The sequence below is a fragment of the Diabrotica undecimpunctata genome, chromosome 8 (genome assembly GCF_040954645.1).
Source record: "Diabrotica undecimpunctata isolate CICGRU chromosome 8, icDiaUnde3, whole genome shotgun sequence".
In the NCBI taxonomy this organism is placed as follows: Eukaryota; Metazoa; Arthropoda; class Insecta; order Coleoptera; family Chrysomelidae; genus Diabrotica; species Diabrotica undecimpunctata.
The window spans coordinates 80,810,889-80,829,322 of record NC_092810.1 but is presented as its reverse complement, the minus strand read 5'-3'; the positions used below and the strand labels follow the sequence as shown (position 1 = coordinate 80,829,322).

The window sequence follows — 18,434 nt, the reverse complement described above, 5'->3', positions numbered from 1 at the left end:
GTCTGTTTAAAGAGTAATCATTTAATAAAGTTTTCAAACGATTTCTTCACGGATTGCGATATCACTTTCAAAATCGTTGCATTCAATAATAAAATCAAAAACTTCCAAAAGCTGTTCACGAAAATCTGCCACAAGCCACAGTGAAAACTAACCGAGATTCTAACGCGTCTGACGAACTGATGCGCATGACAGTGAGTAAATAAAGCTCGCGGTGCAATAGTTTTAACTTTCACCTGGAGACCATTCAATTCACCAGACATCACGGCAGCGCTGTCATAAGTTTGCCCTACCAATTTATTTTTATCAAAAAATTTTAATCTGTCCTTTAGAACACCAAAAATATATTCTGCCTTATGGCTTTTACTCACGTCTGTAAAACCTAAAACCTCTCATAAATATTACCACGTAACGCGTATCGAACAACAATTGATAATTGCGAATGACATGATATATCGGTAGTTTCATCTATTTCTAGTGAAAAGCGAATGGTTCCCTGAATCTCAGATTCAATAACGTTACTCAAAATGTAACTAATTGATTCTATTAATTCATTCTGGATTGTTTTAGATACACCGTTAAATGTCTTCCAATCAGAGTGTAAATTTGAAAATTCCAAATCGTATTTCTTAAACATTTTTATTATTTCTCAATAATTAAATTGATTTAACGAATGCTCCGATTCATCGTCCCCTAAATGATAACTACTGACAACTTAAAAAAATTACAATATCAATTAAACAACGTAAAACTGCGTGATTATTTTTTACAATTTCGTTATGTTTAATAGCATTTTCACGTTGAGCATTATCTAATTCTAATCTAAATAGATATTTTGTTTTCCAAATTAATCTAATTTAATCTGGTTGTATGTATGATCTTTCGAAATATTATGTTTCTGTAAAGTTCTAAATAATTCCTTTAACTTATCGTAACCAGATTCACACCACAGATTTTGATGTTTGCCCCTATTTGTCGAAAATAAAATGCAAGGCCAACAGAAAAGTTTGTTTTTTATTTCACTCCCGGTAAGCCATGAGTACTTGCTGTACCAATTATCTGAATATGATCTATTACGTCCCTTACCCCTCGCACTAATATGTATAAGTCGGGACATTTTAGGCAAAGGACGCCCCTTATTTTTAATAACAATTTATTTGTTCTTCGTATGAAATAAATGAAACCCATTTTGCAAAATATAATTTACAATATCAGATTTATCAATACTTACAGTTTCTCCCATAGCTTGCATTTTTTAGCTTAATTTACCTAAATTTGTTTACACTTTAATTAAAAAAAAACTTCTAATATATCAAAAAACCTTTTAACCATTAACTATTTACGGCAGTGGTAACGTATCACAGTATTACCTTAGACAATAAAAATAAATCCCTTAAAGAAAAGCCAGTACGTGCACTCAATATCACTTCACTACTTAAGTTCTTAAGTACTTATCACGCCCAAAATAACATTTTATCCCGCGCTCGCAAGGTACAGTTTGCAGCCAATCCAAATGAGGCATCGGCAAATTTAAATTTGCCGTACTTGGCAATTAAATGTGTAAGCAGAGAAATGTATGTTTGGTTGCTCATCAACTAACATTCCGTTGATTTTTACATGTAGATCGTCAAACTTGGGATGGGCTTGCCGAAACCCCGAAACATGTCTTTTTAAGAATTCACACAGGCGGATGGATGTCTCGGATTTCGGATCATTAATTTGAAAATTGTCTTACGCAGGGATCACTACGGTACTTCTTTTAAAAACCATGAATAAAATTTTGTCTTAATTATCTCACAGATATTTTTTTATTTTACATAAACAAATGACATCAACTTATTACCTGTCACAATAAATTATCGAAATATTGATTAAATTAAATATTAAAAAAAATCTATAATATCTATAAAGGTGTGGGTTGGCACTGCCGACCCTGCTGACCCTGACCGGCCGCCACTGGCCCAAAACATTACCATCCACATGCCACCAAGGAATAAAAGAAACTTCAAAAAAGCTAATTGGGATCAATATACCTCAGTATTAGAGTCATCGTTTACATCATTTCCAGGTGAGAACTACCAATCATTTGCAGATTTAATAAATCAAGCTGCACAGTTGTCCATCCCATTGCACAAATGAAATGTCAATAAACAGTATAATATCCCATGGTGGGACGAATCTTGCGCTGAAGTCATTAAAGACAGAATAAAGGCAACAAAGCAATTCCAATCAACACCCAACTTACAAAATTATTTAATAGTAAAAAACAAGTGTGCTATAGCTAGAAGATTCCTTAAATAAAAAAGGAAGAATAATTTTAGGAAATTCGTAGAAGGCCTTAATAGAAACTCACCAATCAAGGCAATATGGGATAAAGTTAGGAAAATAGCTAGATATGGCACAAGAGATACTGAATTCCTTGGCTCCCCCAGTATCCATTTACATCAACAAAGTATACAACCTAGCAATACAAGTTCCCCTTTTACCTTTAATGAATACAAATACATAATCAATTCTAAAAAAGAATCTGCTACGGGACTTGACTTAATTTTATACTCTATCATTAAAAATCTACCTCATTGAGGATCATTACTATTGTTACAAATTTTTAACAAATGCTTAAGGGAATGGTTTAGTGCAGAACTTTTTAGAGCGGCAGTCAACAGAGTCCGCATAGCCATGATGATTTCCAACCTTCGATAGAAGATGGAACTTAAAGAAGAAGATTGATGGTTTTGTTCATTCATCAACTCTAGAATTTCCTCGGTCATCCACTCTTTTTTCTTACATTTGTTTGTTGTAAGTACTTTCTTACTTGGCTCCAATATAGAGGTTTTGAAGAATTGCCACTGCTGCTCTACGTTGCAATTATTTCTTGGGTTTCTATCTAAATTTGTGTTGATTTCGTATTTCAGATTTTCTTTTGTTTCTTCTGACTTTAGTTTCTGTTTGTTAAGTTTATTGCTGTTGCGGCTTTTTTGCGTCTTTTTTATTCGAAGTTGAAACCTAGAAATAAGAAGACTGTGATCAGAGGATACGTCTGCTCCTGGATATGCCTTTACTGCCAGAATTGAGTTTCGATATGTGTTTTATTAGGATGTAGTCAATTTGATTTCTGACGATTTTGTTGTCTTTGTCAGACTAGCAGTCCGCAAATCTAGAAAAGGTCCAAAAAACAAATATTGTCGAAAAACGGTCTGAGAACTGCTCGATTCTTTAAATATATAATTAAAATAGACAAAAAAAATATTTACATACAAATTTATTATAATTTGTATTTAAACTCATGTTTTGAAAATCAAAGTTAACAGATATATCTTTTTCGCATTTTGAGTACTATAAAACACAAAAACACTAATTAAACAAATAAAAAACATTTATTTCTAAAAAATTAAACAAAGACTAAATTAAAAACAAATGTATGAGCTGCGTAAAGTAGATACATGAATAAATTTATAAATTATAAATTCAATCTTCGCTGCTGTCTTCGGAAATACCATCTTGTAGGCAGTCGGAGCAAATGCATTTTGCGTGTTCTAAGCATACAAATTTTTGGCATTTTTGAAAGGTATATATATCTGGTTGGCCTATTTTTTTTTGTCTACTATAGTAAAAACAACGACCTCGACGATTAATTTGTGGATTTGCGGCTGGGACAATTTCTTCTTCAATATAGCAAATTTCTTTTATTCTTGACCTAATTGATCTAGGAATATGTTTATTCAAACATCGACGTTGTAGATGATCGTTTACTAGTTCCATACCAAGAGCTTCTATATAGAAAATGTCTTCTATGCGTTTTATCTATCTCATTAGATTTAAATTTGTTTATTACAAATGAATTGATACCAGCTACATTCATTGCAGAATAAAAAATGACCATAGGCCATCGGCGAGTGGCTCGAGCGCAATTGTAGACGGCACACATTTTCAACTAAATCTACTAAATCTACTTTAATATAGTTGTAACGAAATATTTTGTCTACCACATAGGGTATAATTATAGGGGTTGAAAGTTGGGAACAGAAACTATTGGGGTGGAGATAGGGCAAAGCAAAATAAACGATACTTATGCGAACAGTACTCAGGGTTTATTTGGAGTAGCTGAGTCGTGGATAAGTTGAATGACAAGGGGTCGGATTGGAGCAACTACAAAATGAAACAAATGGATACTGACAAGAATCGCCTGGAATAAACGGACAAGCAAAACAAACAACAGGAAGGACCTCTAGCAATTTAAAATGGACGCCGTTTCTAGGTGCCAAATTATAACGATTACAACAACTAGTTATAACTATTGAAATAATTATTAGAAATGAAAAATATATATTTTTAAAAGAAACTCAAAAAAGGGGTTATAAACTTTTTTTTTAAATAAATAAAAAAAAGATTTAGAGAAATAAATCAAACATTTATTGTTGTCTCAACACAAACAGTTACACATACAGATAACACAAAAGTAATTACAATATATATAATTACAAGGATTTATACCAAAATAATGAAAGAGAAAAAAACTTACATATGTCCTATCTGTTTACAAAATCCGTTTCTACAAAACTTACAAATGTTACTGGGCTATAACTGTGGCAGAAACAATTATTAAAATTGAAGAATTATTTTTTTAAATGAAAACATCATAAAGGTTAACTTTTTCTAAAAACAAAATAAACAATATCACAAATATAATAAGGCTAGCTGTCATATGTCAACATTTAATTTGACGACAGAGAACAATTAAAATGACAGCATAGCCAGACCTTAAGATTTACTATATATTATTTATCACAATCTTTAAATTATGCAATTAAGAAAGCAATTATTATTTTAATGTTTATTTTTACTTTAAGATTTAATCACAGAAAAAGTTACCTGATTTCACCAAAATGAACTTTTACTTGTAAACCGGACCTCACTTGACCTTAGAATTTCTGGGAGAACGGAACTGCATTAATGGTCTGGAATGACGACCACAAACAAAGGTTGAAATGCCACTATGGCTTGGCTTTTTTCAAAACAGAAATAGGTACAACTGGATACAATGGCAACATTTCAAAACTCACTTTAACTGTACCCCCCAAAAGACAAACTACAAATTCAAAAAAATTGAAAAAATTTGAGAAGGTATATATGTGACAACTAGAAGTATTTTGACAAATTTTGAGCAAACCTCATGTTTTTGTTTTCGAAAAAAAAAAAACTCTAAAAAACTGCTTTTTTCCAAGTATAAAGCGGGAAAACCAGACATACAATTTTGTTAATTTTCTTACAGCATAAAGATATAACCCTAAGAAATACTTATGAATTTTTTGAAAATTTTTGAATTTACAGTTTTGTCACAATGATAAAAAATAATATGTTCTGTCTTATAATAAAGCTACCGGTAAGAAACCGGAAAAAATTTTAATAAGAACATATTATAAAGCTGTAAAAGTGGAAAATATTTGCAATAAAACGTTGAATATTTTTTCCTAAACTGAGAGATAAAGACTACTATGAGAGAGAGAAACTAAAGAGATGGCTCCATCTCAAATGTGGGTAGTATTTATCATCGATAGATTACTTTCGGTCCCAAAACGCTTCAAGCGAATCGTCATACTTACAGGGTTGCCATATCAATTATTTTGTACAACATTTTGGCAGATTACAACAGGATTTAATAAGAATGTTATCGGTTTGAATGAATTTTATCTGGCATGCATTAACTTAGAGAATAGTAGATACTGTACTATTCTATCTAGAAGTTATATATCTATAAAAAACGTATTTACTTTTTAAAAACCTATTTAGGCGATTTTAGTTAATTATTTTAGTATGTATTTATAAACAATAGTGTTGCTTGCATAACGTATTAGTGGTAATTTTTATATTAGTATAAGCATTAGTTTTTCTTAAGGAATTCACATTTGTCAACTTGTATTTTAAATCTTGTTTCTCTTAATTTCTCAAAAATCTTCTTAAGATTTACCATGTGTTCTTAAAGAGAGTTTAAAAATACAATAATGTCGTCCATGTAGACTAGATATACTTCTCATCTTTTTAGTAAGTCTTTTTAGTACGGTAATGGAGAACCATTACTCTCTGGCATGTTGAGGGTGCATTTTTGAGAATGGCATTCTCAGGTATTCATAGTGGCCATTTTCAACGTTAAATGCAGTCTTTTAGATATCTTCTTCCATTTCAATTTAATGGAATCCGTTGGCTACATCTGGGTGGAAAAGTATTGGAAGCGTCCTAGTTTGTCCAAGAATGTCTGTTATATTTAGAATTGGATATCCATCATCGATGGTTTTCTCGTTCACCTACAACGACAACTATTCACCATTTAATTTTTCCTGGGGCATCTGGTTTCTTTGGAATGGCCCATACTGAGGATGGCCAGGGCAATTGACTCGGTCTGATGATTCCTTGATCGATCATTCTTATGGATGTGTGGATATTTGACTTGGTGTAAACTGGAACTTCATCTCTGGTTCGTATATGGTGTTTTATTTGATTAGTAAATGTTAACGGACTGTCTGAATTATGAAATATGCATGATGCAAACTTCCTGCACTGTCGTCTTAGGTGATATTCTTCTTTTGTATTAAAATGATCGGTTCTTAGGAAAGGATCGACATCTCTTAGATTTATTGGTTGACTTTTGATGGGATCAGTTATTGCTACTTGGATATATTCATCGGTGTTATTGACTAGCTTGGTTCAGGCAAGTTGATTACATGCGACGGTGAGTTTCTCTTAGAATAACACCTTCGACTTTTTGTCTTGGGATTACGATTTTACCTGATGTTTCTTTTACTGGCAATTTGACTTGTGTAATTGTTTAGGACTCTTGGTGGACTGTATAGAATTGGGCTTTGTTTGTGACATAGTAATGAAGGGAAAGATAATGTTCTGTAGTAAGAGTAGGTTGGGTAAAATCGAGATTTGCTTTCGGAAGCCTTAAGATTAAGACCATCAAATGTCTTGTGAAATTTGAAAAGATAAAATTTTAAGTTAATATCCGAGTTAAATTCGGGAAAAATTTAAATTTCTACACAATAATCTTCTGAATGATTCTAAAAAATTTATGTAACAAGTGGTTCATATTTAATATTATTTTTGTAGAATGGTAAATATCGTCGAAGGCACGTTATAGTAAATTTCTGAGAGAACTTAATCCGAAAGGATTTATCTTTCATCACGTTCCTAGCTAGAAGAGTACCGTTATTTTCGATATTGTTAGAACCTTTTACCTTCCTAGAAATACATACAGGCTGGCCTGTCATTTTTAAGTGGGGGTAATCTCACCTTTTTTTGGGGGAGCTTGTGGAATTTTGAGTGGAAGAACTTCACTTCTGGCAGGGCGATCTTTGAGTAAAGCCGCTTGCCTATATTACCGTCTCTGTGAATTTTTTCTTTAAGTGTATATACACTTAATTGTTTCAGTTTCTTAATCTAATACCATATTAGTATAAACTACCTTCAATGTAATTAACTTCAGTGTTTAATGCAAGTAATGTATTTAGCTTCAGTGGAGAGTGCAGCAGTCATCAAGGATTATCGTAAGTTGTCATAATCATATTATCTTCAACTATCTGGGCGAATCTCCGTCGACTACTTCTTCTCCTGTAGTTAAGGTTAACTACTGAGTTAGCATTCAATCAAGGAACATTTAATATTTTCATACGAACTTTCAATCAACTACTAAGAACTTTTAAATTAAGAACATTTAATTCTCAGTTAATTATTAAACAACAGTGCGATATAGATAATTATCTTGAAACCAAGTGCGGGTGGTTTATTTTTATAATACAGAATGCTTGAAACCTTTTTGTATTCTTTAGAATTTAAATTTAATCATTTTGTTATTTGCCATAATCGTTATACATTTTTAACCCATATCTCGAGATAAGCCCATAAACAGCAAAGAGACATTTCTATCAGCATTAGTTGAATTTTTTTAAATATTATCAGGCTCTCTTCGCTGATAATTTAATTTGTGCCTACTTTAATTATACTGCATTTGTAAAGGTATTTCCTAATTACAATATTGTTTATTGTTATATGTATACCACCATTCAATAATTGATGGTGCATTATTTTTACATGTGTATACATTCAGCTGCCTATATCATAGTGGTGTTGAATATATTGTTTTGTTTTATCAATGAATTTTATTTTTCGACTCCTAATAAGTTTCCTGATATAACAATACCTCTGAATGTTTGTTTATTATATTAAATAATTAATAAACCTTCGACCAGAAGAAAGATCAGGCTGATTACGTTTTATAGGTAAGTAGGTGGAAGGAGTCCACCTAATATATGTATTATTTGTTTATATAGTGTGTTGACCGAATTTATTTAACAATTAACTGTCGATATCTTTCCTTGGATTTGGTCTCAGAACCTAAATATCTTTCCTTACCTCTTTTCTTTTCTAAGGTTTCTTAATTTTCTCCTTGAATCCAAAAAGTTACGTGGCGCACTGTTTCTATCTTATCTTATTTTTGGTAATTTTACCCGTCTATCTTTTTGTTTATTTCTGTCTTTTCTAATATCTATTATCATGTTCTACCTTTACTTATTTCGTCCGTTGGACCCATTCCCAGTTTCAAAAGCTAGTTTCGAACCCACGACTCGCTCTCTACCAACCATCTGGTTGCCGTCCGCAGTGTCGCCATTGGTGAACTTTCTAGCACCATCCAAAAAAGGTTTCCGAGGTTACACATTTATTTATGCCGCCCAAAACGTGGAGATTATGTTCTTTTGTTTTTTATTTGTACGTTGTCTTTGCGTGTCTTTCACATTTTTATTTCTCGGTAAACGTGGACCCTGATTATCTGTGACGTTTCTTGACACTCCTTTTCCTAATCATTTTCTTAGCTTTCTCTATACATTTATATAACGCCCAAGCTACGAGAACCCTGATCAACTTTCGTTATTTTATTTCTAATTATTTCTTCTTCTATTTGCTTTATATCTATCTCAGCTAATTCTTCATTTTCTACTTGCGTCCCGTCTGGTAAACACACTACAAAAGATTCTCCAGATTTATGTATAAATTTTGGAATTAAACCTGATCTTTCTTTGGTGTGTTTGTATTAAATGTTATGTTTAATGTAACATTATTTACAACTTCAAGATTTTGAAAATTACACAAAATTTAATAAAACTTTTTTCTTTGAAATCTTTTTTACTAAATTATACAGGGTGTAACAACAGAACGTCTACTAGGGAAACTGCAACAAAAAAAATTCGTAGCTCCGTAGTGGCTACAAATTTAAATTGTTAATTTATATACCGACAGGATATATACCAACTTGGATCAATTATTACTATTAACAGTCTCAATAATTATTACAAAGAAAAGTGAGTATACACCAAAGAATAAAATTGTGCTAATAAAAGAATAAAAATGTATGTAGCCTAAACGCTACCTAATGAATAAAGATAAGACTTACAATAACAGTGTCTGATCTCTACTCCATTTCGGAAAAATCGTCCTCACTGGAACTGCCTGTGTTGGCTGTGATAATCACCGGTAGGATATCTTCTTGTAGGTTGTCAGATATCTACATTTCTTTTTCCAATTTTGATGACATGCTGTATATAATTTTGCCACTGTTCAGCAGTGACATTGGCAAACGCTTTCTGGATGAGTTGTTGCACACGATCTTTTTTAAAGTCATTGTTTCGGGATGCAACGTAATGTTTAACTTAGTTCCAAACCATCTCTATTGGATTAAGCTCACAGTGATAGGGAGGCAATCGTAATACTTCTACGCCGTATTTCTCGACCAAAGTTTCGATGTTATACTTGTCGTATATATCTGCATAACTATTTGCTACATCCAATAGTTCTGACTTTAAATAATCTTCTTCATAAAATATATCCTTCTCTCCTAACCATTCTTGAATTTGTTGTTTGTTCCAGGAGCTTCTTGGGAAATTTTGTTTGCATGAATGATATGGAGCATTATCCATTACTACCACATTTTTTTCTCCTTTTGGGAGGTTTGCGATTAGTTTATTTTCAAACCAGTTTTCAAAAGACTTGCCATTCATTTTGTCATGGTAGTCGCCTGAATCTTTTTTTGCTAAAAATACACATGCTGAATTTGGTAGAAAACCTCTATCAGATCCAACATGTAACAAGACAAATCTCGGACTTCTTTGTTTTGGATCATTTAGACCAGTAGTCAAGCCTTTTAAAAATGCATCCTTATAACTGGTTATGGTTGAATTCATCCATACCTTATTTACTGTATGTTCGATATTTACCCAACTTTCATCTAAATAGAAAATATTGTATCCTTGATTTCGATAATTCTGTATTTTTCTAAGAAATTTATGCCTCCAATTTATTATGTCAGGACGTTCCATCATTACTGCTTTCTTTCCTCTTTTTTCATAAACAAACCCCATCTCTCGCAATAGTCGATGTTGCGTAACAACAATACTTAATATTTTTAGTCTATTTTTGTATCATATTATTTAGTTTATTTTTGTATCATACTGTATATTAGTTTAGATATATAAAATTTCTTTGTACTAACTAATAATCTGTAAAGCGCCGTTATCTTGCATTTAAATAACTTTCTACACAAGTTTCTAAAACCTTCATAGAATCGTAACAATGAAAGGATTAGTATTTTCCAAATTACCCTCTGACGTATTCCAAAATTCCGCAAGTTGAGACAAATACCCTTATCAGGTAGTTTTTATCAACGATTTGAAAATTAAAGGTATTTGAAAAATAAACATATCTTTTAATACGTCGAGGGGTCAGGGGGGAGATTTCGGAATGTTTGTGATTGAGGGGAGAGAGTGGACATCAGTATCAGTTCAAATTCCAGCACTGAAGGAGCGTCAGGCTCTACTCGCCCCAGCGGCATATTAGTGTTTTAAACCAGTCGGTATATTAATAAGTTCGTGTCAATATTGTATCACCGACAAGTGTGTATCATATGCAAGTTATCGGCGTTTAAAATACATTGTATTTGTTTAAATATATTTGTTCAAACGTTCTTTTAGAATCTTCATTTTTCCCAGTTTTCTGGGTGGTCCTTCAAAGAAATATATATATAAAGTGAACCTATTTCCCTAAGGAAAAACCTTGTTCCCCAAGGGAAAAAACCAGCGACCTATTACTGGTGCGTGAAACAAAGCCATCAGGACAAAGGTGTAAGGACAAACACCTACATCTTCGCTCATGGTCCTTCGAACCGGATTTCTTCACATTTCAACTTCGAATCAGAGATCTTCGCATGTCTCATCTTCAAGTTAGACATCAACGCAGCATCTGAAGCATCTTCCAGTAGGACGCCTCCAGACTCCTTCATCCTAGTAGCTGATTTAACGCCTAGCATCACACTCAACAAACTGTAAGTTTTTTAATTTTAGTATCATTTGTAAAGTGCATACTATAAACTCTTTTTGAACATTTATTGAACATTTTCGTTATTTCGCTATTATTTTTATAATTATTATATCCTTTTACTTATATTTTCGATTTTTAGTGTAAATTCTCATATTTTCGCTATATCTCTGTGTTTATTACTATTCTTCTGTTTTTTCAATTTAAAGATCAAATTCTTTCACATATTTCTCGCTCACTAAATCTTAATCTAATTCAATCAGCTAATCATGGATAAAACGGTTGATGATATTGTTAAAGTAAAAGATGATCTTGTTAAGGCAAGAGGTCGAAGTAAAGCTTCGATAACTAGATTGGAAAATTGGTTTAAAGAAAATGAAAAAAATAATATTTCAAAAAATGAATTAATTTTTAGAAAAGACTATCTATCAAAAGTTTTTGACAAATATCTCGAGGTTCAAAAATGAATTAGAGACAATAGATGATGAATTTTCTGTTGACATGGCAGACGTAGAAGACAGATTTTTAACGTTAGGATCAGCTTTAAAGAATAAAATTGATACAATTTCAGTTAATTCTGTTGTGAGCACCTCAGCTCAACAAAATCATTCAAATAACCATCATATCCGCCTACCGGAAATAAAAATTCCACATTTCGATGGAAATATAGCAAATTGGCCTAGTTTTATCGAGATGTTTACCAAACTTATCGTAGATGATTTAAATCTTTCAGATATTGAAAAACTAATTTATTTAAAATCAATTCTCAAGAACGAGCCTCTACAACTAATTGAAAATTTGGAAGTTGTAGGCTCAAATTTTTCCGTTGCGCTCGATACACTTAAGAATAGATTTGAAAACAAATGTTTAATAATTAACACTTATTTAAAACAACTTTTGAACGTTCCTTCATTAACAAAAAATACTGCACAAAACTTGCGAGAATTCTTAACTCACATAAAAAAGAATTTAAGTGCGCTAAATAATTTAAATATCTCAGACAATCTTGCAGATTTAATTTTAATTCATATGTTCACACAAAAATTAGATTTTAATATGAAACGATCCTTTGAATCCGAAAGAGATTTCAACGAACTTCCTACAATAGATGAGTTTTTGAATTTTATTGAAAAGAAATGTAAGATATTGGAAAATTTGATCTTTGAAGAGTCAGTTTATAAATCAAAACCGTCTCTTCATATTTCTATAAATAATAGAGATACATCTTTTAAATGTTTCGTATGCAATTCTAACTCACATAAAGTATACTCTTGCCAACAATTTTTAAATTTGTCCGCTCAAGAGCGTATGCAAAAAGTAAAAAACAAAGGTTTTTGTCTCAATTGCCTTGCTAGTGGTCATATGTCTAATTCTTGTTCCTTATCTTCGAATTGCAAAACCTGCAATAAAATACATCACTCTTTGCTTCACATTTCGCACCCGTCGGAAAATATTTCACGGCAAAGTTCGTATAGATCGAATTCTGAAAGTCAACCCGCCCAAAATCAATTTGTTCGGAATTCACGTCATCAACGTCCAAATCAGCATTCGTCTCAATTCACTTCGGAGAATATTCATGCAAATTTGCAGAACAACTCTGTTCCAAATGCAATTCCGCAAGGTTTACCAGATACGCAAAATCTTCCAGGGCCGAGCAATATTTCGTCCCACTCTGTATATTCAAACAATCTGCAAATTTTACTCGCAACTGCTTTGGTAACTGTTTACGATGTTGAAAACAATCCCATCTCTGTTCGTTGTTTAACAGACTCCGGTAGCCAAGTTTCGTTCATAACAGACACGTTAGCCAAAAGAATTTGTTATTCAACCTATACCAGAAATCTTCAAATATCAGGTATAGCTCAAACTTCTTCTGTTTCAAACAAGATGGTAGACCTTAAAATCTATTCAAACACATATCCTGGTAAAAACTTTAATCTGTCCTGTGCTGTCCTCGAAAGCATTACGTGCCAGCATCCACAAGTAGCGCTGGATTTAAATTTATTAAAAATACCAAAAAATATAAAACTTGCAGACCCACATTTCTGTACCCCGTCGGACGTAGACATGCTTTTAGGAGCTGATATTTATTTTGACCTAGTTACTTACGGCTTAATAAAATTAGGCCCCAACCTTCCTATTCTTCAAAACACTCATTTGGGTTATATTGTAGGTGGAAATATCCCATACTCTCGTTATACAATGTTAGGATCAAACGCGATTCCTTCAAAGAACAATGCTCACTCACATTATTCAAATATTTCGTTACACGTACAAACTGCTGATCTTGATTCTCTTTTAAAGAATTTTTGGGAAATAGAAGAGACTAAACCACTCACTTCTATTCATGCAAAAACATTAACTCCCTCAGAACAGCGAGCTGAGGACATATTCAAATCTTCACTAACAATTCTTCCTAGTGGCAGATTTCAAGTAGACCTACCTCTGAAGACTCCTAATGAATATCAAAAATTAGGTGAATCATTTCATTTGGCAAAAAGACGTTTTTTCAATCTTGAAAAAAGGCTTAACAAATCAGACGAGTTACGGCATCTGTACACAGAATTCATATCAGAATATGTTTCTTTAGGGCATTGTAAATACGTTCCCCTTTCTAAGCTTAATGAATCGTCCAAACATAAGTTTTTTCTCCCACATCATTGTGTTTTCAAGCATGATAGCTTAACTACTCGACTCAGGGTTGTATTTGATGGATCAATGAAATCAACCTCAAATGTGTCTCTCAACGATATTATGCTCAAAGGTTATACTGCACAACCTGATTTGTTTGAAATTCTAATTCGCTTTAGACTTTACAAATATACTATTATCGCCGACATCGTAAAGATGTTTAGGCAAATAAGAATTAACCCAAAACAGACATTTCTACTAAACATTCTGTGGCGCAATTCTCCGCAAGAAGAATTAAAATGTCTAGAACTTCAGACCGTGACCTACGGCACAAACTCAGCTAGTTTTTTAAGTACTAGGTGTCTTAAAGAGTTGGCAGTTCGAAATAAAGAAAAATACCCATTAGCTGCTGATGCTCTAGAAAATTCTTGTTATGTAGATGATATTTTACATGGTGCAAATGATATCGAGACTTTGTACAATATTTATAAGCAACTTTCTACGAGTCTAAATTCCGCTGGGATACCACTCCATAAATGGAGTTCTAATTCTTCCGAGTTTCTCGACTCTATTTCCTCTGAATCTCAAAAATCTAATTATGTAATAAAACCCGACAATTCGTCAAATAAAGTTCTTGGAATATGTTGGAATTCTCAGTCTGACATGTTCTCTATCTCTCTTCCTGACATTTCTAGTGAACCAAAATACACAAAAAGAGAAGTTGTATCAATTATCTCTTCTATTTTTGATCCTCTTGGTCTAATAAATCCGATTACTGTATCTGCCAAGTTGTTAATGCAAAAAATATGGATATGGAACTTAAATTGGGATGACAAACTCACAGGAGAAATTTCATCAGAATGGTTGAATTTTCTAGCTCACATTCCTGATCTTGCAAAACTCACAATCTCTAGACCTCTGCTCAATCCGCTCAATATTTCTCGAATTGAAATCCATGGTTTCTGCGATGCAAGTATGAAGGCATATGGCGCTTGTATTTATTTACGGGTTTTACATGAAAATGGAATCGTTTCATGCAACTTAATTACTTCAAAGAGTCGTGTAGCTCCGCTAAAAACCATTTCCCTACCCAGACTTAAATTATTAGGGACTGTTTTGCTTTCTACCCTGATTTCTAATATCTTTCTTATTATTTCACCAAAGGTTTCTTCCATAGCTTCGGTTCGGCTTTGGACAGACTCCCAAAAATTGTACTTGCATGGATAAATTCTCACCCTTCTCGTTGGTCAATCTCCGTAGCAAACCGTATAACTCAAATACAGGAGTTAACGCGAACTTATTTATGGAATCACGTAAGTTCTAAAGATAACCCAGCAGATATTATGTCTCGCGGTACCACACCGGCCCTGCTGGTAGACAATACATTATGGTGGCATGGGCCCCATTTTCTAATGAACGCAACCACTAAATTTAATGAATTTGTTCCAAATATTGATATAACAGATATCCCTGAAATAAAAGCCACTTTACACGCTGTAAATAATTCGAAACCTACTCTATATACAACTTTTTGTAAATTCTCATTTTTCACTCGGTTACAAAGAGTAATTGCATATTGCAATAGGTATATTTACAATCTTAAAAATAAAGAAAACAAAAGAAATGGTGTACTTTCGGCTTCCGAATTAATAGAAGCCGAGCAGAGAATAGTTAAAATCATTCAACTAACATTCTTTCAATCAGAATTTAAAGACTTAAAGCATCAAAAAACAATAAAAAATAAGGCTATCTTAAAATTGAATCCATTTATAGACGCATCTGATTTAATAAGAGTTGGTGGACGACTTCGCAATGCAAATGTTTCGTATAATCAAAAATTTCCACTTCTTCTTCCTACAAAATGCCAGGTAGTTAGATCGTTACTTGAAAGAGAACACATTCGCCTATTGCACACAGGCCCTCAAAATACATTGTCAAATATTAGACTCACTTATTGGCCTCTTGATGGACTGAGAGAAATCAAGAGGATCATCTACAAATGTAAGAACTGTTACAGATTTAACGCAAGACCAGCTCATCAAATAATGGCCGATCTACCCAAAGAACGGTTTCAGGTCTCTCGACCATTCACAAATGTCGGCATCGACTACGGGGGCCCATTTCAAATAAAATCTTCAAAACTGCGACGTGCTCCCATTTGTAAGGCTTATATAGCAGTATTCGTATGCCTCGTCACTAAGGCAGTCCATATAGAGCTAGTGTCCAGTCTTAGCACCGAAGCATTCCTACTAACGTTAAAAAGATTCATTTCACGCAGAGGTATTCCTAAAACCATTTATTCGGACAATGCGTCCAACTTTCTTGGAGCTCGTAATCAGTTAAAAGAGCTTTATGACTTTTTTATGGGAACGGATGTTCTACCTACCATAAAAGAATTCGAAGCCTCAACATTAATTGAGTGGAAGTTCATTGCACCTCGATCTCCACATCAGGGTGAAATTTGGGAAGCAGCTATAAAGAGCTGCAAGTATCATTGAGTAAGGATGATGGGCAATAATATTTTTACATTTGAGGATTTAACCACTATTTTGGCTCAAATAGAAGCTGTTTTAAATTCACGACCCCTCTGTCCATTGTCAGACAGTCCAAATGATTTTTCTTTTCTAACCCCCGCTCATTTTCTCATTGGAAGCAGCATGACTTCCTATCCAGAAAAAGATATCTCGACAAAATCCGAAAATAGTTTATCACTGTGGCAGAAATGCAGCAAAATTCAGCAGCATTTCTGGAAATGTTGGTCTAGGGATTATTTAAATCGCCTCCAAAATGAGCCCAAATGGTTTCTGCCCCAAGAAAACATTAAAGTCGATGATCTTGTACTCCTAATCGATGATAACGCTCCTCCTCTAAAATGGCCACTGGCAAGAGTAATCGAAACACTGCCAGGTAAAGACGGCAGGGTTAGAACTGTAAAACTAAGAACTAAAGACGGAACATTTATAAGATCTGTTGTTAAAGTATGTCCTTTACCCCATACTCATTTAGATGTAGGTCACATCAACGGGGGGACTATGTTGCGTAACAACAATACTTAATATTTTTAGTCTATTTTTGTATCATATTATTTAGTTTATTTTTGTATCATACTGTATATTAGTTTAGATATATAAAATTTCTTTGTACTAACTAATAATCTGTAAAGCGCCGTTATCTTGCATTTAAATAACTTTCTACACAAGTTTCTAAAACCTTCATAGAATCGTAACAATGAAAGGATTAGTATTTTCCAAATTACCCTCTGACGCATTCCAAAATTCCGCAAGTTGAGACAAATACCCTTATCAGTTAGTTTTTATCAATGATTTGAAAGTTAAAGGTATTTGAAAAATAAACATATCTTTTAATACGTCGAGGGGTCAGGGGGGAGATTTCGGAATGTTTGTGATTGAGGGGAGAGAGTGGACATCAGTATCAGTTCAAATTCCAGCACTGAAGGAGCGTCAGGCTCTACTCGCCCCAGCGGCATATTAGTGTTTTAAACCAGTCGGTATATTAATAAGTTCGTGTCAATATTGTATCACCGACAAGTGTGTATCATATGCAAGTTATCGGCGTTTAAAATACATTGTATTTGTTTAAATATATTTGTTCAAACGTTCTTTTAGAATCTTCATTTTTCCCAGTTTTCTGGGTGGTCCTTCAAAGAAATATATATATATTATTGTGATATTTAAAGTCTTGGTGCGCCAAGCAATAATTAGCTAATTAATTTTTTTGATTAATTAAAATTATTTAAATGATATGATTATTACTCTATCACAATTTTAATTCTTTTATCTCAGGGTTAAATTCGTGCTTCAATATCTATGCTATTACATGTGAAAGGTAAGGTCCAGAGAATACCGGAATAATAAAAAACACATATGATCTAACACTATATATTGAAATAAAAATAATGAAATAATTCACACTCAAAAGTTTTCAATAAACAAATCTCATATAAGGATTCTCAAAATTTTGTTCTCCGTACGTGAACAATCAAAATTAATGGTACAAACAATATTAATTGAAATCTCAAAATCCCAAACTATTCTAACTCTCCTAATCAAAATATTTATATCCTTTCCAAATTACGTGTAAAAATTGTGTTATCAATAAAAGAAAAAAACTGCAGAAACAAAATATCTCTCTCTGATGATGAGTGGTCCAAATCCTTGTTCCTTGTAGACTATATTATCTCCTCTCAACCGCTCCCTATGTAATCAGCAATCGTACAACAGATTGTTGCAAGTATATCGTCCTTAATGATCTCCTTCAAAAGCACAAATCATTCAAATTATGATAGCCTTTCTCCTCTCGATAAACTGAATCTCTCGTTGGCCCGAGTGAAAAATGACTCTTGGAATATCTTCTCTTTACGATAAACTGAATCTCTCGTTGGCCTGAACAGTGACTCTTGGAATATAAGTAGGAAAATATGACTT

General features: G+C 33.0%; 3 protein-coding genes across 3 annotated transcripts; 2 read left to right on the top strand and 1 right to left on the bottom strand.

Annotated features, from left to right (window-relative positions):
• Positions 1–9,698: 9,698 nt before the first annotated feature.
• On the bottom strand, positions 9,699–10,406 carry LOC140448936 (uncharacterized). The gene has a single exon (XM_072542074.1). The coding sequence runs from the start codon at positions 10,404–10,406 to the stop codon at positions 9,699–9,701; it is 708 nt and encodes a 235-aa protein (XP_072398175.1).
• Positions 10,407–12,414: 2,008 nt separating this feature from the next.
• Positions 12,415–16,487, top strand: LOC140448935 (uncharacterized). The gene is made up of 2 exons (XM_072542073.1): positions 12,415–14,962; positions 15,763–16,487. The coding sequence occupies exons 1-2, from the start codon at positions 12,415–12,417 to the stop codon at positions 16,485–16,487; spliced, it is 3,273 nt and encodes a 1,090-aa protein (XP_072398174.1).
• Positions 16,488–16,493: 6 nt separating this feature from the next.
• Positions 16,494–17,045, top strand: LOC140448934 (uncharacterized). Its single transcript, XM_072542072.1, has one exon. It carries the CDS (start codon positions 16,494–16,496, stop codon positions 17,043–17,045), a length of 552 nt encoding a protein of 183 aa, XP_072398173.1.
• Positions 17,046–18,434: the final 1,389 nt, after the last annotated feature.